At 40.9% G+C, this 21368-nt stretch overlaps 1 protein-coding gene across 1 annotated transcript; it reads left to right on the top strand.

Annotated features, from left to right (window-relative positions):
• The first annotated feature begins 8242 nt into the window (after nucleotides 1-8242).
• On the top strand, nucleotides 8243-17936 carry TMEM41B (transmembrane protein 41B). Its single transcript, XM_032188409.1, has 7 exons — nucleotides 8243-8300; nucleotides 9154-9271; nucleotides 10447-10575; nucleotides 12065-12158; nucleotides 12737-12841; nucleotides 14874-15012; nucleotides 15831-17936. The coding sequence occupies exons 1-7, from the start codon at nucleotides 8246-8248 to the stop codon at nucleotides 15998-16000; spliced, it is 810 nt and encodes a 269-aa protein (XP_032044300.1). The 5' UTR covers nucleotides 8243-8245; the 3' UTR covers nucleotides 16001-17936.
• Nucleotides 17937-21368: the final 3432 nt, after the last annotated feature.

The following is a 21368-nucleotide window of genomic DNA, read 5'->3' as shown; positions in this document are numbered from 1 at the left end:
AAAGCTGCATCAGAAAGGAGAATCTGACTTTTATTTTTAACTTTTGGAATAGAAACATCATAGCTATCTATTTTACTGTTTCTAATTAATTTAGCAGCAATAAGATGCATACACACTACTAAGAATGAAAATTGACTTAAAAGGTGTATTTTGTACATTTGTAGGTACATAGATACGGTATGTACACAAAATGTACAATAGGAGTTAACAAATACACCTTCGTATAAAGAAACTACCAGGAGAGAAAACAATCCAAATGGTTATGATTCCTGAGTTCAGACTCAAAACAATTTAATTCTTAGAAGTTTGGCTCTCGCTTGTTCTTTAATTTGGTTTTCGTCTTTTGTCCTTGAGCACGGACTTTTACAAACAAAAGCTTTCATTACCTGTGGCTCTCGTGCCAAGATATTTCTAATCCTTCATGCACACAACCAGGACTATCCAGCTACAAATGTGTGCTTATTTCTGTGCATCTCACTGGGTGACATTTTTCTATTCACTTTTATCAGCACATTCCATCCTAACTTGCCTTCCATGCAGATGCTTATTCATCAGTTACATCCTCAAGGCTTTTACTATAACTAACAAAAATATGAGGTATAAGCTGATCAAAATACACAAACCCCATTCCATGCAAAGGGTTTATTTGATTTAAAGTGTAATTTGGACATAATCACAATCACATAAATGTTAGAGGTTTAATTTCTGACAGATACTGCTTAATCTACGCAGTACTCCAAGCATTTTTTATTGTACTCCTGCAAAGCCACAGTTAAGAGAAACGAGGGAAAGTGACTCCTTTACAAACCCTTAACTCTCTTAAAACTAGTTTATATATGAACACTGCATCCATATAGATAAATGAAGTTAGATGTGCTTTAATTACATTAAAGTCAACTTCTTGGAACAACGTTCATGAACTATTTTATAGTGTCTTTAAACAAATCAGTGAAAGGTGGTAAAAAGGCCATGTGTACTTAGGATTTGTCTATTTGTTACATCAGCACAGTTGTATACACGATTTTGTTATCTTGATTTCCTTCCCAAGTGACATAAATTAAGCTGAGGAAGGACCTTCCTGTAAAACAATAAGAGCATATGCATGACTTGGGGAATTACAGTGTGGTTAACATGTTCATCCCAGGTATAGTTTTCATAGGACTGTAAAACTTTGTTAAGGCAGGCAGAGGTCTTAAATTTACATCTGAATTTGCATTTTCGTTGACGTAAATTAGATCTGCTAATATAAATTTTTTCAGAACTTTTGAATAGGCAATCATATCCCACAGTTCTGGATATTGTGCGTATTTATTGCTATACTTCAGACCTCCTGTAGCTCTCTCAGAATGGCTGTCAGGTTCTTTGCCCATCTGTGCTCCAAGAGCAGGGCCTCTGGCCACCCTCCCATCTGAACTGGTTCAAGCCATCTACTTTCTCTTCATTGGGATTCCTGTTGGATTTTCACTTTCCCCTCTTGCTTCCAAGCCAGTTTTGCATTTGGGAAATCAGTTACCTCAGCAACCAACCCCCCCTGGCCCCAAGCTGACAGATAGCTCAGCCCCATCACTGAGCCATACCAGGCCTAAAGTGCTCCAGAGACAATGTAGTGAGTGCTTGGAAATTTTGGGCTTTGCCCTGGGAATGGTCTCAGGCACTGACGCAAGCTCTGAAGTCTTCTGCCTTTCAGGTTGTTGCAGCTTCATTTTGCTACTGCCTCTCTGAGATGCCAGCAAAGTTCTATTTACAGCAAAGTCAGCTACATTATTCTGAAGTTTAAACTCATAGTTTTCAGCCAGAAGCTCTCAGAAGTACGATCACTCTCAGTCTCTCTTCCTCCTTCCCCTTGCTGACAATCAGCGTGACTCAGTCTACAACGCATTGGCAATGTCAGTGACTCAGCCATGTGACATGTGCTCCATCAGTCTATCCAGGCGTGAATCAAAAAAGAAGCAAATACAAGTTTTTCTCTGCTGTGGGAAGACAGCTCTTTCAATTTGATAAAAATAAAATGTTCCATCCAACCACCCACAGAAGGAAGTGACTTCATATAGCTGACCACTTAGTTACCACTCTAGCGACTGTCAAATGTATTTTGGTTCTTTCCAGCAGGTCAGAAAAGCATTCTTCCTTTTGGTTCAGATACGATTGTTAAATCCAGCTGGAGGCCAGTCACTAGTGGCGTCCCCCAGGGCTTGGTACTGGGGCCAGTCCTCTTTTAATATCTTTATCAATGATCTGGGTGAGGGGATCGAGTGCACCCTCAGTAAGTTCGCAGATGACACCAAGTTAGGTGCGTGTGTCGATCTGCTCGAGGGTAGGAAGGCTCTGCAGGAGGATCTGGGTAGGCTGGACCGAAGGGCTGAGGCCAACTGTATGAAGTTCAACAAGGCCAAGTGCCGGGTCCTGCACCTGGGGCACAACAACCCCAAGCAGCGCTACAGGCTGGGAGAGGAATGGTTGGAGAGCTGCCAGGCAGAGAAGGACCTGGGAGTGATGGTGGATAGTCGGCTGAATATGAGCCAGCAGTGTGCTCAGGTGGCCAAGAAGGCCAACAGCAGAAGCAGTGTGGCAAGCAGGGCTAGGGAAGTGATCGTCCCCCTGTACTCGGCTCTGGTGAGGCCGCACCTCGAGTACTGTGTTCAGTTTTGGGCCCCTCGCTACAAGAAGGACATGGAGGTGCTCGAGCAAGTCCAGAGAAGGGCGACGAAGCTGGTGAGGGGCCTGGAGAACAAGTCCTACGAGGAGCGGTTGAGGGAGCTGGGCTTGTTCAGCCTGGAGAAGAGGAGGCTCAGGGGCAACCTTATCGCTCTCTACAGGTACCTCAAGGGAGGCTGTAGCGAGGTGGGGGTTGGTCTGTTCTCCCACGTGCCTGGTGACAGGACGAGGGGGAATGGGCTAAAGTTGCACCAAGGGAGGTTTAGGTTGGATGTTAGGAAGAACTTCTTTACTGAAAGGGTTGTTAGACACTGGAACAGGCTGCCCAGGGAAGTGGTGGAGTCACCATCCCTGGAGGTCTTTAAAAGACGTTTAGATGTAGAGCTTAGGGGTATGGTTTAGTGGGGACTGTCAGTGTTAGGTCAGAGGTTGGACTCAATGATCTTGAGGTCTCTTCCAACCTAGAAATTCTGTGATTCTGTGATTCTGTAATGGGTACTTCCGTTTTGACTGCTTTAGCCTTCTGAATTGGTCTGGTTTGGTTTCGTTGGTGGGCTTTTCTTTTTGTTAATGAGAGATTCTGACCCTTGGAGATCTGGAGAAAAAAACGGGTCGAGGCAGGGTTGCACGGAGCAGCCTTTCTCTCTGGCAAGCCAAATGGCCTGGGGGGGAAGCCAGCCCCAGAAAAGGGGGCCCTCAGCCCCCCCAACCCTCATCCTTGCTCCACATGAGGGCATCTTCCGGGCCTCTCCCAAGGCAGCCACCTTCGGCCTCGCACGGGCCGCTCCATCACAGAGCTTTGCAGAGGTCACAGTGGCCACCCCCGGCCTCGCCCTTGCCCCAGGCCCTATAAAAGGGCCCCCCTGCCACTGGCCCGCCACTTGCTCAGCGATTTGGTCTTCTGAAAGCCAGCGGCTGAAGGAAGGCCAGAGATAGGAGCGAGGCTAGAGGCAAGCAGCAGCCCTTCTCAGCGCGAGGACAAGCAATTGCTCCTAGGACCACTGAGGAGGATGTCTGCCTCTGCGAGGATGCGTCATGGGTCGAGGGCCAGCACCTCCAGCACAAGAACCACCAGTGCCCAGGAGGTGTCTGGTGCCCGGCCCAGAGGCACTTATGATAAATACCATTGGAGCCGAAGCGATGTGGGGAGCAGACCGGCCCCTCTGATGGACACCAGCAGCAGGCCTGGGCCTAGCTGGAGGTCCAGTGATGGCAGCAAAGGCGGAGAGCGTGGGTTGGAGGACCACGGGAAGCGGAGCCGTGCCCAGCGGACGGAGTGCGATGCGAGACCCAGCCGTGGCCAAGGGACAGATAACAGCAGGGATTCCGTGAATGAACATCAAGCGGAGAACCGAATGGACCCGAGGCACGGAACTGGGAGGCGTCCTGGTGCGGCACCGTGGCCGGAAAATATGCCCAATGCAAGGCAGCCTGTGTGGGCAGTCCCTGCCAGGGACTGGCTCGTTCTCCAACCCGCGGAGCCCATGGAGGTGGGTCCACAAGATGAAGAAGAACCTATGGAAGTGGATCCACCTCAGCCACAACAAACAGGGGACCACCTCGACAGCTCTCTGAAACAGGTCCTCAAGGAACACCGCCAGCTGTGCAGAAGGGCTCGGCAAGCTCCATATTCCTCATCGCTCAGGCTCCACTCCAGGCATTAGCCTGGAGCCACCTGGCAATAAAGATCTTTGCCAATTCTTAGGGTTTTGTGAGTGCTTCTTTCCCATCTGCCAGCCCTTGTGTGAGAGGTGGCAGCCCTTCTGCGCACAGCCTCGAGGAGGAGCACAAAAGAGGCCCCTGCTCCCTTCGGGCTGCTGCGCTGGGGAGACAGGAGGAGTCCCCAAGACCCACCATGCGCCTTTAACATTTGTGAAAATAAACCAAGGGGTGAAAACAGTAGTGTGTGAGTGATTATAGCTGGCTAATTTCTTATATTAGGAGTGAGTTTCTATATGAGTAATTGGTAATGAAAGACAAGGAGAAGGCGGAGGTACTCAGCAACTTCTTTGCCTCTGTCTGCACTGGTAGAAGGGCTTCCCACATCTTTCATTTCCCTGAACCCATAGATGGAGGCTGGGGGAGCAGAGTCCCACCCACCGTAAGTGAAGAGCAGGTTCGAGACCAGCTGATGAATCCAAAGAGGTACAGGTCTACGGGACCTGATGAGAAGAATCCCAGGGTCCTGAGGGAACTGGCTGATGTAGTTGCCAAGCCTCCCTCCATCACAGCAGAAAAGTCCTGGTAGTTGGGTGATGTCACTGGGGAATGGAAAAATGGAAATGCCATGCCCCTACTCTGCAACAATTCAAGAATTGAACAAAGAGCGCTGCTCTTCGGCAAGTAAAACAATCAGGAGACATTACTTCTCAGACCAGTCAGGCACTGGGACAGGCATCACCGCCTGTCCGGGTGTTCAAGGAAAGATTAGACGTGGTGCTTAGGGACATGGTTTAGTGGGTGACATTGGTGGTAGGGTGATGGTTAGACCAGATGATCTTGAAGGTCTTTTCCAACCTTATTTATTCTATGATTCTCTAGTTTCATTTCCAAGTTAGAGGTATTTTTTTTTCCTGTTTATTCCCAATTGAAAAGGACTTTCTTGCTCTGACTGTGAGCGTCCTAAAACCCCTCTCTGTTCCTGGAGTTGCCAGCAGAACAAGGGATTTACGGGATGGTGGCTCAGCTATCTGCGGAGCAAGAAAATTGAGATTTGGCTCTTCTTTTTGAAACTATAGCTGCCTTTTTCTTCCGTGTGTCATGAAATCTGCCATATGGAACATGCTTTGGGAGACTGATTTAAGTGTTGGTGAGTGACTTGGTTCAGGTAAGTTGATTTGAGTTTTAGGTATTTTTCACACTTCAGGTTGAGTGCCTAGGTCTTTTTGATTATTTTGGGCAATCTAGAAATGGATGTTAGGAAGAACTTCTTTACTGAAAGGGTTGTGAGGCATTGGAATGGGCTGCCCAGGGAAGTGGTGGAGTCACCATCCCTGGAGGTCTTTAAAAGACGTTTAGATGTAGAGCTTAGTGATATGGTTTAGTGGGGACTGGTTAGTGTTAGGTCAGAGATTGGACTCGATGATCTTGGAGATCTCTTCCAACCTAGATGGTTCTGTGATTCTGAAAGAAGTCTTATATTCTGTGTTGAAGGTACATTTTCCAAAAATTGATTCATACAAAGCTTGTAGATAATTGCGTAATTCTGTCTATAGCCTCAGAGAACAGATAACAGAGAGCACTGCTTCCACTGGCAAAGTCACTGAGCAAATCCAACTGGAGATCAGAGCACTTTTATCATTCTTTCTCTGACAAACACTGTATTGTGCAGTATATGTTCCTTATCAGGAGGGATTTAGAAAGAAGCTCCAAAGACAGAGGAGATTTTAGACTGTTTATGAAATTATATATTATATATAGGTGATACTTTAAACATGAAGAGAGTAAATCTATTTTCAGTCCACAGCTATCATTCCCAGTACCTTGTGGAGCGAAGCTGTTTCCAGCACAGCTGATCTCAAACTTGTATTGAAAGTTTCCTCGATCACTCACTGAGTTCCAAGTTACCAAAACTGTTTCTCTTCTGAACCCTTAAGAATACAGCTTATGGTTGTATTTTTCAGTCATGGTTTTCTTTCCAGTAAACAAAATTAAATTAACTTTTTAAATATAGGTTCTGAGTTACTTTATTTACAGAGTCCTAAGGGACATTCCCCAGACATGTCACTTTTCTTGTGACTGAACACAGAGGTTCCGCTGATATTTCTAAGGTATGGATGTCTTTGGAGGTGACTATTTAAATGGTCACAGGATATTAAATACCACTGACAGTTTCAAAGTTTCGTAAAACAGCCAAAGCGTTCTCAACAGCAGTATTCCCCTGAGGGGAACCAAAAAGAGCATAAAATAGACAGTCTAAGAGTCTTCTGATAATGTAGTTAACAAATATCACGTATGTAGTATATTTCAACTTCAAAGTGATTAAGTTAATTAATCCTCAGATTTCACACTGGCAGCAACTCAGAGAGCTGGAGCTGAGTAGTTATCTTCTTTTCTCTATTTGTAATTATATAGGGTAGCGCTGGGAGCTTACTGCAGAATCAGTGCCTTGGGAACCATCTGCAGGCTGTGCACTTGTACTGAATAGAAGGGGAGATGCGGAGAGAATTTGTATTTCTGTAATTATTTGTTGCGTGTGTTACAGTGCTGTCTGGAACAGTGGGAACTGCAGGAGACTTTAGCAAGAGTCAGATGTTTGCCTAATTTGTGTTGTTAGGTTACCTGCACTTAGGAAGCACAGAGGCTATGCAGTACAAAGCAGAGATCAGTGAGAAGTCAGGTATCTACTGAGCAGACTCTGCCTGACTCCTTGGCTCTGAGTGATTACTGAACAACAACCATTCCACACTGATTCATGCCCCATGGTACAATCCATTGTATCAAAATGAAATAAAGGCCAGCTTAGCAGCATTTAGAATGTGCTCTACAGATTTTAAACCATAGTATGCATTTTATTTAAATCTTCCAGTACAAGCTTTTTCTCTTCTGATTCAGGATGACTTGGTAGAAATTTTTTTGTACAGTGAAAATGTGATTGATAATTTTACTTCCAACACTATTCAGCTTAAAATCAATTTAACATTATGTCAGAAGCCATCCAGCTAAGGAAGAAGTCCTGCTATTTGGATCACTTTACCTGGAGTACCAGGAGCAGTGGGAGAATCACAGAGACACGATGAACACGATATGCATTTACAATAGGGGAAAAGAGCTATCTGCTATGGTGTCAGCAGTTCCCATCTCACCAGTGTGTACAATGTCCTAGTGTAATGGTTTGGAAGAACAAAGGGTTCTGTCACCTGGAACCAATGTCCACAGCAACAAGTCCATAGGCCTGACTGGCTCCTCTGGGCACTAGCATTTCTGAAACACCAAATACAAATATTAAAAGGGAATTACAAGATTTAATGATAAAATTCGAAATAAGCAGATTCTAAATGCAAGAAAAAAACAAGTAAATTAAGGATTCATGTGGAATTGAATCGTGACTCAAAGCTTTGTTTGGAACCTGATGACAATTTATGCTTTGGATCATTTATTATTATTAATTTATTAATTATTATTTGGCAGGGCCTGTACTCGTGGCTGGCATTTGGGCTATGGACTGCTGGCAGTGACTGACGCCGTTGTGCAAGCGTGTTCTCTACACCTGGCGACAAAACAAAACCTTCTCGCAGCCCTGCTGTACCCTGTGGAATTCCACCTCAGCGCGGGACTTCTTATCACCTGTCAGATTGATTACTCAATTGTTGTTCCCTACACAGGGACGTTCACAGGGCGGCTTTGCAGAGGGCACAAACCCGACGGCAGCCGGGGCTCAGCTCTTTGAGCACCGCCCCCCGCCCCTCACGGCCCCCCGCTGCCCAACGGCCGCCCTCCCGCCCCTGGGCGAGCGGCGCATGCGCAGCGCGGCGCTGAGGCGGGCGGGCGGCCGGGTCCCACCCCCCCGCTGCCCGCCCCTTCCCTTCCCTTCCTTTCCCTTCCCGGCTCGGCGCGGCCTGAGCGGGGCCGGCGGGCGGCGGCGGCGGCCATGGCGCAGCGCAGCGCGGCCGAGAGCGCCAGGCAGCAGCGGCAGCTTCTGGAAGGTGGCGGGGGGAAGGGGGCGCCTCGTCCTTGCCGCGGGCGGGAGGGGTTGGGGCGGGGCCGGGCGCGGCCTGTGCTGCCCCTCCGTCAGCAGCCGGCGGCCGGGGCCCGGCGCCGAGGCACCGCCGCCCCGAGGCTGCGGCCGCCCCGCGCTCCGTCAGCTGCCGGGGGGTGCGGGGAGAGGGCGGGAGAGGCCCCGAGCGCAGCTGTGCCGCCTGGTGTGCTCGCGGGGTGTTCCTCACGGCAGAACTTGGGCTGTTACCAGCTTAGAAAGAGATACCTCCGATACGTGTGTTTTAAAGCTAAGATAGGTGTAATTCCTGCCTCTGGGAACTGTGACCTTTACATCCCGGGCTGTTGTGGGCGTGTGTTCACGCGCGTTTTCTCCCGATGAGTGTGTCTAACCTAGTTGGCTGCTTGCTGTGCCTGGCGTTCGTCCTTAGGAAAACTACAAACAAAATCGTTAATAAGCGTGTCGTGGAGTTGTGTTGCCTATACTGGAGACTTAACTCCAAGTTACTAAGTCTTAACTCTCAGGAGACTTCATGGCAAAACTAAAAATGCGTGGCTTAATTTGTTCTGCAATAACTTCTTCTCTGCTGATTTATCTAACTAAGGTTTAAATTATTAGCAGCCACAGAAATTGATTTCTGTGGGATGTTTGCCAGTGTAAGAACTTCAGATTTATTTGGACGACTTCAGAGCATGTAAGCAGTGTGTTATGTATGTTAGTGCAAGCATTATGTGGGAAGATGGGATCTCTGTGGAGATTTCCGTAACCTTTCCTTAGAGTGTAACCTTGAATTCTGATAAGTTGTTGGGGTTTTTGTTAATTCTGGTTGTATTTAATTTCAGGGAAAGCTCAGGCAGAAGGTGGATCAGCTCGAACATCTCTTCTTATTTTAGTGTCCATCTTCACATCGGCTGCTTTTCTTATGTTTCTGGTATATAAAAATTTCCCACAACTTAGTGAGTAAGTATGTAATTTGTTTGCTTTTCATTCAATATCAACTTGCGGAGGAGGCTGCATGGGGTTAAGTGATTTTTGAATAAGTGATTTTTGAACTGATGTAAGTTAATTATAGACGTAACCTTATTTAAAGGAAGAAAGCCATTTTGAGTGTATAATCTCCAATGTCACAACACAAAAGGCAATACTGAAATGCGTACTAACCAGTAGGATCTGTTTAAACACTGAAGTTGTGCTTGACCTGGGGTTTCTGTTGCACAGTTGAGTTACCATGTCTTAAAAAGATACCTGTTGTCACTTGAGCAATGATAACTACTGTTCTTAACTGTCCTCACTTGAGAGCCAAAGCATGCTTGGTTAGGGCTAGGCTTTTTTTAAAATGCCTTGTGCTCTGCTATAACTGCAGGCTGCTGTTAAAAAGGTGACATCCTTCTTCCTTCATGCTCAAGGTTCGTGTATTCTTCCTGTTTTTTGTTGCATCTAGTACTCATGTTGGGAACATAAACAGTTTGACAAGATGCAAGCCTGCTTGTCTTACAACTTTCTTTTTTTCTTTTAGTAATAATTTTTTTGTCTGATTAACTTGCTCAACAAGTACGGTTTGCAACTGTCCAGTCACTAAGTCTGATACAGAGGAAGAGAGGATACTCAACTGTGCTGCCCAGGGTTGCACCAGATTAAGGTGTGACATAAGGTTTTGCTCTTAAAGCTTTGTATGTCTGTGAGGTGAAGCTGCACTGCGTTTGAAGTGTTGCTGCACTTGGAATGTTGTGACCCTAGCATAAGGCAGTTACAGTTAGTTTTGGCTGAAACGTTGGCTGTTGTTCAGTTGCTAAAGGTTTGGTTTGAGTAATTGTTTCTTTTTGACCTTAACTTGAGAAGAAGAAAAAATCGTAGAAATGAAGCCGGTTATTGTAATGGATAGGATTGTAATGTATAGGGAAAAAAAAAAAAAAAAAAAGCTTGCTAATATCTAAAATTGAGGATTTTTCTATTTCAAAGAAGTGTAAATATTACAAAGGTTTGTCTTAGAATTTTACCACAACATAGTGATGCGGTTTGTTTGCAGACGTAGTTCAGTGATCTAGTGTATCTAATTATCTATATATTTAGCAATTAATTTTACTGTACGGTTTACTTATATCTCCTACCATACTTTCTCTTCTTTCTTTTTTCAGAGAAGAAGGAAAATGTATAAAGGTTCCTAGAGACATGGATGATGCAAAAGCCTTAGGAAAAGTCCTGTCGAAATATAAGGACACATTTTATGTTCAAGTGTTAGTAGCTTACTTTGCCACATATGTTTTGTATCCTTTTTCTGATGTGAGAAGCCTTTGCTGACTTCTTTTCTATGAAAAAGAAAAGAAAAATGCAAACATAATTTATTGTTCTGAGATGGAGAGGGGTAAGATACCAAAGTGTGTTTATAAGATACGTGTTTTAGAAAAGTTTTTTGTTGAAGTGTTTCAGTATGCTTTTTTGGATTGTAAGGAAGTACAATTTCTAAATACAGAGAAATTGAATTGCGTGCCTGTATAGTAGTAAATGTTGTCTAAGATTGTCATGCAGCTTCAGCTACTATCTACTGTGGACAATATTTTAACTTTCATATTAGACTTATTTTAGTGTTCCAGTAGCTAAGTGCAAACTAAATTCACAGATAAAAATGACTGATTCTAAAGGAAAACAAACTACCACTCCAGTCTTCCGGAGGCATCTAAAAGTGTTTGAGGCTCTTGTTGAAGTCCTTACATCATTTCTCAAGGAAAACATTTTAAGCCTTTCATCTCTGCAGTGCCCATTTAAAAAAAAAAAAAAAAAAAAAGGAAAAAAAAGAAACTCTTCTATTTTAGATAGCTAGACTTTTGAAGTACTTTATGCCTAAGGAGAGAGACACAAAGGCTGCCTGTGTTCTGTCTTAACTTTTTTTTCCCCCTGAGTGCTGAATGTATTAATCATTAAACACACTCTTAACTGGAACACTTAACAGGTTAATAAAGCTTTTCAGCCTTTCAAAAGTTACAGGAGGTCTATTTCATTGTTTAATGCAGTAAGGTTCTCAAAACCCAGAGAAAAATGATGCTGAAAGTGCCATTAGTAGTTCGCTTCTAGCATATTCTCACAAGAGTAGCTCACAAATGATAGATTATATTTGAAGAAAACTAAAATGTTAGTTAATATATAAACGAAGTAGAACAGAATCGGCATTTTTATTGAACTACTGCATCAGCTGATATGACGACATTTACTGTCTCAGCAGCAGACTGATTACTTGACAAGCATGCTATAGTTACCTTAGAACCTTGGCACTTGGAAAATGTTCTGTTGTCTGTAATGAACTTGATATCAAGGGTGATTGTTTGGCTTTTTATATTTCAATCAGTTCCATGGAATTCATAATCACTAGAGGTTTCTGTGAACTTTTCAGAGTCACTGAAATCTGCGTAATTCTAGTTAAATGTCAGATCAGAACTGTATTTCCTGTAATGCCATAAAGCTACAATGTCAAAGGTAGCACAGAGATGAAGGGAGAACATAATACATATTTTAATTAGTGAGTTATTTTTATATCTGACAACGATATATCTACCTCTTGTTTCTCTGTGCTTGGGCTGTTTGTGCTACTCTGCACAAGTATTTTGATGTAAAGATCTTTTTAGGCCATGCCTATTTGTTTATGTTTTTCCAAATTGTACTACGTATGCTGACTGCTTATTAGATTAAAAACTGGGTAGCTTTTTTTTTTTTAAAACAAAACAAAACAAAAAAAAACTTCTTTAACAAAGATGCATCCAGCTTGCAAACATTTGCTATCCCTGGGTCTATATTTCTCAGTATCCTGTCAGGGTTTCTTTATCCCTTTCCTCTGGCGTTATTTCTTGTTTGTCTGGTAAGTACGGAAAATAGTTTGTTAAGGCATGTATTTTTATCCATTTGGAACAGAACCAAACATGTAAACAGTTTTCTTGTGAAATGATCACAGGCTGAGTGAAATAAGGGAATGCTTTATTCTCCAAGGAATAAATGAGTTCTTATTCAACCGTGTTGTGAGAAGGATGTTATCTACAAAACTCAGTGTAGCGTTGGATGATGATCCAAACAACTAAACTGTTTTCTTAATAATGGAGGCGTCTGGGTGTTAGTCAGCTGGAGAGTTGCCTTTGCTTCAGACTTGCTCAGCATCCAGCAGAACCTGATATTAATCTTGGAACATAAGTAATGCATTCTCTCAGTGTTAACTGACAAGTAATCAACGTTGTCTACTTTGTGTTAATAACGATCTAAATGCTTTGGGATGAAAGGAACTAGTTAGTGTCGACAAAGTTCTTAAGGAACGGGTACAGGAAGTTCTTCCTCCTTAATGGAGGACTGTGCAGAAGCAGCCTCTAACCAGTCAGTGTAATTATAGGGATATAAGGCTAATATTAATTAGCGATTTCCTGCTTTTTTTTTTTTTTTTTTTTTCAGTGCTCAGGACTTGGAGCTTCGTTCTGCTATATGCTTTCATACTTAGTGGGACGGCCAGTTGTATACAAATACTTAACAGAAAAAGCAGTTAAATGGTCAGAACAGGTAAGTTTCTAAAGAAGTTGAAATTTATAGAAAATATGTAGTGGAATAGGATGGAAAACTAGCGGGGATTGTGCTCATAAATCTAGTCGCAAAGAAAGGATTCTGAGTCCTTTCTGACAACGTGTAGTTACTTTTTGAATGTTTTTAAGCAACAGAGTATTCCTGATTGTGCTATTTCCTGTGAGGAAGCTCTCCTCAACTAGGAAGAGTTTGTCAGTGATAACCCCTTTGGTTAGCTAATAGCCGTAGGAAGCCTATCTAGTTTTGATTTGAAGTAATAGCTCCCTGAGCATCAGAACTGATGAAAGCTGTCTTTTTTTCAATAGGATGAAAAATATGTTGTTGTAGGTCTGATTGTAAAAATGTAAATGTTATTGTGGTTAGGGCAATTCCTAAGTTTGTTGCTTTAGTGTTTAAGAGCAGCAGCAGCAGCATATCCCTTCCTATGGAAAGGGTATTGCTTTTGTCCCAGTTTAAAGGGTCTCTTTGTGTTCTTACTATATGCTTACATGGTAACTTTCTACCAATTTTTGGAATTCACTGTTTTTGTGGTATATAGAGAAGTATCCCATACAAGCTGCTTGATTTTTGTACAAGCTCAATTTCCTTTAGGCCAAGGGAAAGTATCTGATAACAGGAACTTGGTAAGCTAATTATCTGATTAAACTTCAGATTTTGCTTTGCAAAATCCTAGCATGATCGGTATTTGAGCCCTTGTTGTTTTTTTTTTTTTTTGTTTTGTTTGATGCTCTTAACCATTTTCAAACAGATCTTTTTGGCAAGTATGAACCATGACTTACTGCTCTGTTCTCCGTTTAAATATTTTTATGATTCAAAAAAAATCTTGAACTTGTTCCTCACTAAGATATAGAGCTGCGACCTACACAGTTGATTTCATTAAATAGTGAATCTTGTACCAAATAAGTATTAGAAGCCCAGTATAATCTTCAAACTATTCCTGAAGTGGGAAATAGTAACTATTTCCACTGGCAGAACTGGCTCTGTGACTCTAAATTTGCATAATTGCATGTGTGATTCATATCTCACTGTTTCCAGGTTAGGTAGACTATACAGTTTTGGCACTACACAGAATTAATTGTTGATTAAGCATTAGTCCTTCATGAAGATTTAATTAAAAAATAAAAAAAAAAGACCAAACACCAGAAACGAAGTACTGCTGAACAATAGCAGGACTGACTGCGATAATGCAATTCAAGCTAATATGGAAAAAACGGGGTTGTGTCTAGGATAAGTTGCTGCACCTGATTTTAGATGGATTTACAGTCAGGTGTGGTTTAGTTTCAACTGTCTAGGGCCACGTGGCCACGTTTAGGCTTAGACTTTGTGAAGGCCTGCAAGGATAGAGCAGAGATGATGCTCTGCTACCCTTACAATTTGCTTTGGGGTTATGGGTGTTTGAAAGGGCCGGAGTTCTAGAGCCAGTGTGGGAGCAGAAGAGGCTTTGATGTAGTTGTGTAAGGAGGTGAGCTAGACTTGAGGACATAATTGACTGCAAATCAAATTTGGACTAATGTGGCTGCTTCTTTATGACGTTTATGCTAGACATTATAAAGTACGTGCAGATAGGCTACTGCCAACACAATCTTAAAACCTTGTGATGAACTCGAGAGCCATGACCAGGGTAAGATTCCAAGCTAGGAATACAGCTGCGTTTCATGTTTGATTGCTTTAGGAATAGGATGACAAGCTGGTAGAGTTGGTTGGACTGCAGTTAGAGGTGACGGAGCTAATGCTAGGGTTAGTTCAGCACAGCAGCAGGCCTGCTTCTTACCTGATTCAGACATATTAGTTCTCTACCATAGGCTGGTGTTTCCAGAGTAACTTCAGTGCTATGTAACAGTGATTCACTGACTCTTCCTCTCTTCCTTGAGTCATCATTTAACTGATTTGTTTGCAACTTTTAAATTTCTACAAAAGATGGATTAAAAAAAAAATCACAAATCTCTTGTAGTAAAATCATTGCTTATTTTGAAGGCAGACATTTTACTTATTTATTATTTTCTTTGCACAGGTTGAACGACACAGAGAACACCTCATTAACTACATAATATTTTTGAGAATAACACCATTTCTTCCAAATTGGTTCATCAATATAACATCTCCTGTAATAAATGTGCCATTAAAAGTATTTTTCATTGGCACCTTTCTAGGTAAGAATTCTGAATAGTGAACTGCAGTTTGGGGTAGCCGGAAGTGGCATTATTTGCTTTTGTTCAGTGGTGATCACCACCTACTGGGCAGCTGAAAGATTGCACAAGAGTATTGTGTCTATACTTTCTTGATGATGTGTCCAGCTTTTAGCATTAAAAGACTTAAGTCTTCAGGATTATTCTGATGCACTGGATGGGGGATAGCAGGCTATAAGGAAACATACCTTGTATGGACACTTTACAAGTAAGGACTGTTGCTCCACTCCATGGTTATACTTCTGTGAACTGCTATAGACTTCTGTTTTGAGTTCAGTGTAGTCATGCCAGAACAAGTGACTTTGATCTGAAGGATTGTTCTTCCCCTTCCCATCTATTTTATTATAATATACCTTCCTAGGAGTGCGTTCATAACTACTGTAGTGCTAAACATCTGAACCTTGTGTTTTGCTTATTTTTGCAAATATTTTTAATTGGTTTAGGAGATAATTTATAAGCTTCCATTACGAACCTAAAAAAAAATCAGTTTGCAGAGACAACTTGCTATCTGCACAATCTGGATCGCAGAGTTTTTTAAGTTTCCTGTGTTTGTATTAGCATCCAGCAGCGTTAAAGGTAGCATAAACAGTTCTGATAATGGGATTTTGTCTTTGAATTTTGTATCTGTACCTGCACCTTAAAAAGAAAATACAGGCAACAGATTCTGAGGCTTTGGTGTTAAAACCTAGACAACTGAGTTAGGAATTTTCTTGGTTTTGTTTACCCAAAGAAATTAATCTTTCTTAAATTTATTGTTCTACCCTTATACTTCCCCCCTCCAGGTGTGGCACCGCCATCTTTTGTAGCCATTAAGGCAGGAACAACACTATACCAACTTACAACAGCAGGGGAAGCTGTTTCCTGGAACTCTGTTTTTGTTCTCATGATTCTAGCCATCCTTTCCATCCTACCAGCTCTTTTCCAGAAGAAACTGAAACAGAAGTTTGAATAAGGATCAAACTGGACCCAGACTTCCCATGTTTCATCTCAGGATTGGCACTTGTGATATTTGTATATTTGCTTTTCTATTGGATCTTAAGCAATTAAAGGGGAGGCTTGTAATGGGTAAGAATGTCTTTAAATGAACACGTGACCTGCAACTGAAGGAACTGTGTTCAGAAAATGTACTACGTAGTTTTATAACCAAATCATCAGTGTTTTGCTTTGGGGTGTATGTGCGGCCCTTGGAATGAGGGAAGGGAAAACACAGATGTCATGTTTTGCTTTGATTATATGCAGAGCAAAAAATGTAACAGACATAAACTACAGATAATGCTTTCTAATACTTGCAAAAAAAAAAAAAAAAAAAAAAACAACCACCAAACCCAACCCTTATTTTTTCAATCTGATTTCTGTAACGTACTGTATGTCTCTGTAGACTTGCATGGGATCTGGTCTGAGCACAATTCTCATCTACAGTCTTTCTTGTCTTTTGGGGTTCCAAAATTATAGCATAATATGGTAAAGGTGCTCATTCAGAAGCATTTTTTTTTTTTCTGAATAGTACTTTAACTACAAAGATACACTCACCTTGATTGTTTACTTCTATTACTGTTGTGTGGACTTAAATACTTGAACCTACATCTGCTTTACTAACTGGATTAACAAAGGCAAAGTGTCAGATCATTCTAACTTACTCTGTAAAAGTTTGCTCTGGTAGAGCAGGCTAGACTTTTTACTGTGGCTAGCTGATTTTGAAATTCTATTTTTATGTTAATTATTTTGCCAATATTTTACTTGCATACATTTATCCTGTGAATTCAAGAAATTGATCATATATAAAACTTTAACTTCCTGAGTGATTTAAAAATGTATAACTTCAGTGTACTATAAATATTTCTAAAGCAATATGCAAAGAGGATACAATTTTTCATTGCAGCTCGATTGGCTAGAAGAAGTGTCAGGTACGTTAATTGGTGCGCTTCTTGCAAAAGAGCTGAATCCAAATACTGTTCTAAGCATCATGCAACAGAAGTTTATGTGAATGTATCTAAAATTAAAGGGATGATTCAATTTTCTGCTAAGTCAGTAACTGGTAATGGACAACCAGCTATGATTCACCTTTTAAGTAAAAGTCTGCTTATATATAGCCAATAAATGAGGTACGTGGTACCTGCCCTTGTACAGTTAAAACTGTTGTAGTCTGTATGATTGTCAGTGGAGTCCCATAAAATGAGGTCCTGATCAGCAAGGAATTTGGGTGCATGTTTAAGTTCATCCTACTGAAACTAGTGCTGCTTATAGGCTTTAATTTGATGCTCCTGAAGCACCTTGCTGAAATGGGAACTGACATGTTAGCATATACTCCAGTTCAAGGGTTTACTTGTCTATATCCCCATGTTAACTCATCATGGTAGATCATTTGAGATGTAAGAGAACAGTTCCATGAATGTAATAATGTGAAAGGTACTGGTACCTTCTAAAACGTTTTGTTCTTTTTTTGTAACATAATGTTAATTGACTCCAGTTTATTGCAGTATTACATGTAAATATATAGTAAATATTATTGATGAACTATTTTGGTCTTTTATTTAAATCTGGGTTGCACAGTAAATGGTATTTTTATGTAGGTAAAGGAACTAATTTCACTTCTGTTTACAAATTTATTGTAAGCATTTAGCTTTAGGGAATGTTTTCTATTTAGAATTGAGTCTAAAAGTGTACTTTATTGGCATTTAAACCTGAATTGTTACTTTTAATCGTTGCAATTCTAATCTCAGTGCTCATCTACCTAGAGGATTTGCTCCATAGTAAGTGATAGCTATTGTGAGCTGAGTGCCCACTGGAATATTGGGTGTGAAATAGCTGTAGATTTACAGCCTACTCTTCTGCATAGTTAATTTTCCATGCAGATTAACTCAGAATAAATTATATACTTGCTATTACCCAGTGGCTTGTCTCAAAAATGGTCTCAATCTTTGGTCAATAACATGCTGTTGTAAAATTCCTTCTACATTGTACAAAACCAATGTTTTGGTGGAACCTTGACACTAAAGAAGGAATGAACTCCATTTCAATTTCATATGAATCATGCTGTTACTTGGCACTTTCATTGAGGTGTGTTTCACTATGTAGATGGGATCAGGGTATGATACTGAAAAACCCATTTCAGCTGTAGGCTAAGTTGCCATCACAGTGCCTAAAGGCCCTAAAAACCTTAAAAGGGTTGAAAATAAGTTACTTCCTTTTGCGACAAGTTAGCGTTTTTTTAACTTATCCCTTCCATGTTTATCTTCATCTGCCAATGGCCTCAGGCAATTCCCTATCCCATGAGGACTGATTCTGAGGGTTTTTAAATATAATGAAAGTCTTGTGGAAAAGCAAAGAAGTGTTGTGCTGTGGAATAAGGCGGTAGCTTGCTTTTTATGGGAATCCAGCCAGTGCTCCAAGAGAATAGCCATACATTTCTGCCAGAAAAGCAGTGTCTACCGTGAAGCAAACTTGAAAATCAGGAAGGTATAGTTTAACTACCAAAAAACAAACAAACAAACAAAAAAGAGCTGTTATCTTCTAGAACTTTTTGTAAACAATATCTGCATGACACCATTAATAACTGCCTCTTGCCGTTTCATAATAAAGCTATTGTATAATATGTGAAACATCGTATTTTGAGTACAATGAAGTATGCTGAACTTCCTGCTAAGCCTAATTTTTGATTCACTTATGATGAGTTCTTCTGAAGTGGTATTTTTTTAATGACTATAAAAATTAAACTGAACTGATGATCATGTGGGTGAGATTTGTTCTGTTTGTACTTCTGTTTCAGAACACCTAGTTAGACTTCCTGCTGTCTGGAAGTTATTTCTTTATCATGTACAACAGTAATCTTTTTTTATACTTTTATAAAGTATATATACAAAATTAGTTTTCATACTTTGGACTGGAAAGCAATTGATATAGCTCATTTCATCTTCTTAGATGGGAACTCATATATTTTGCTTTTTCTGACGTGAATTCCTTATGGAAGACTCACAAGGTAAAGTTGCTATAGCTTCATTCATCTGCTTCTGTTGTCTGCTTTATGGATTTCTTCTTTGCACTGTACACAATGTTGATGTTGAAAGCATGCCAAAAGATTGAGACAAAAAAAAGTAAAAGAAGTAAAAGTTAAATAAAAAGCAAGTGTGTCTTTAAAAGCTCAGTGAACTATTCTATGATGCAAAGCCAGTGGTTTTTTTGTTTGTTTTTTGTTTTTTGGTTTTTTTTTTGGTAGCTATTTCACAAATCTTTGTGTTATTCTAAAAAATACTTATCTTGTGTAGCATGATAGTTACTCAGTATAAAACCAGGTTGTCTACTAAAATGCAGTGTGGATTGCTGTGTTCAGCTTTGTATTAGAACTGGAAGTATGCTGCATGTATTGTACCATCCAGTTACTTAAGCTGAATTATTCAGCTGAAAAACCAACAGAACCAACTCAACCAGGTAGCTAGCTGATCAAGGACTGAAACACCCACGAGCTACTGCAGGTACTTTTATTTATTTATTTATAACAAAAAGCAGCCACTTCATTCTTCACCTTATAAAAACTGTTGCAAACAGTCTGTGATAAAGGATGTATCCAGAAAAACTAGGGAGAGAGCTACCTGTCTTTTGTGACATGGTAGTCTTTCTATTGTTTTGCTGGCCTTGCCACATTCAGCATTGCTATCCATTGCTCTTGTTCTTTTTTTCCTTTTTCTGACACAAATATTCCTTCGGTTACCTACTTAATTGATACATATACTTAAATTGATAAATTGAGTTGCGTGTAGCTGTGACAACTAGTACTGTATTTCAGGCTTAAAGAATAACTGGTATTCCTAGGATATCGCTATCTTTTTTTTTTTTCCCAGAAGTATTCTATTTCCTAAATATGCTAGAGGAGGTGAAACGTATACCCACAAATCTTACTGTGGCTGTAACATGCTAGAGTGTATTTAGATATTTTTGGAGCCTGTGGATCAGATTCCTTAGATTCCCTCCCTAACAGTTTTCAATCTACTGTTAGAAGACACTATGTTAAGTTCAAGTTAACTAGTAGGAGTAATCTAGATATGTGCGTGTTAAATTCTGTCTTTTATAAGTATTTATTGTCCTTATGATTTAAGGCTTGAGCTTAAAAATTCTAGCCTTTGCCATTGAAAAGAGCAGCTGAAGCAACAACAAAAGACTTGCTGAGGACAATGAATCTTTTAAATCATTTTGTAGTTGCTAGCATGTCTTTGTTGTTCTGTCTAAACATAGTTTCCACAGATTTAAGACTTCCCTTACATTTTATGAACATCATACAGAATACTTTCAAGAATTCACAGTGTCATTGAGAGTGTTACTGCCTCACTTGAGGACATAGTCGATTTGCTAAGTTCAGTGACAAAATAGCTGTGTTTTAGGTGCTTCTGGTGATGGGATCAGTGCTCAAGAAGTCTGACAAATTCAAGCTGCTAGATGCTGAATTAGATATTACAGATGCAAATAAAAATAGCCCTCACAGTATCTGTACTACATCCCCAGTTTCCTCAGTCTTTCTTGTAAGTTCTTCTGTGCCTGTCCAGCTATGACTTCTGTTTATTAGGGTTAGACTACAGTTTGGACTTACTGAAATTAAGCTTACCACATGCTGAATACTGTGTCTTTTGCCAGATCAAAAGCAGACTAAAGCAAAATGGCAGAGAATACTTAATGAGTATAGAATAGGAGCAACCAGATTTAATGAGTTCTATTCTCTGTTAGTCTTCCTTGAATCACCAGGTAGGCTCAACATATTCTAAGTGGCTGACTCTGAGTCTAATAAACTTGAGACTTTCAGTGTAATATTGCATCTCATTATCCTCCTATTGTTGTTGAAATTTCTCCCTCGCGTTCACCAGTGGTTTAAAATTGATCTGTCAGAATTATCAGTCAAACCTAAGCAATGCTTCTGTTCATTGATGACCCATTGTCTGCTCTGTACCGTCATAACCATGTGAATACTTGGCTTTTTCTAGTTCCCAGAAGGATGGAAAAGCTCTCCACCATTTCAGTGGGAAGAAATGGTTTAAGAGCTGAGTTATTGTGCTGCAATGGGCTGTGGGGTTATTGACACAAGTCTTATACAAGCTGCTGTCTCTCAACGGCTGGGGAAGAATCAGTAAGTCTCATGTCTTCCCAATGTGAGTTCAAATATGCCAAGTTTCGTGTGCTTGACAGCACGTTATGTTAGGTGGGTACCTGATTAATTCAGCACTACAGATGGGATATAATCGCAAACCACTTGAGCAACCTTAGATAATAATCCGGAAAGACTACGAAAGTCATTTTTATTCACAGAAACCCTGTAGGATAGAGAAGGTTTCTGGGGT

The sequence above is a fragment of the Aythya fuligula genome, chromosome 5 (assembly GCF_009819795.1).
Source record: "Aythya fuligula isolate bAytFul2 chromosome 5, bAytFul2.pri, whole genome shotgun sequence".
NCBI classification, from domain to species: Eukaryota; Metazoa; Chordata; class Aves; order Anseriformes; family Anatidae; genus Aythya; species Aythya fuligula.
The sequence above is the reverse complement of the archived record's forward strand: the minus strand, read 5'-3'. Positions and strand labels throughout refer to the sequence as shown.

Coding starts and splice junctions, on each gene's coding strand:
- TMEM41B (XM_032188409.1), top strand. CDS start 8,246: ATGGCGCAGCGCAGCGCGGCCGAGAGCGCCAGGCAGCAGCGGCAGCTT. Junction 8,301..9,153: donor GCAGCGGCAGCTTCTGGAAG/GTGGCGGGGGGA, acceptor ATTTAATTTCAG/GGAAAGCTCAGGCAGAAGGT. Junction 10,576..12,064: donor TACTTTGCCACATATGTTTT/GTATCCTTTTTC, acceptor AGATGCATCCAG/CTTGCAAACATTTGCTATCC.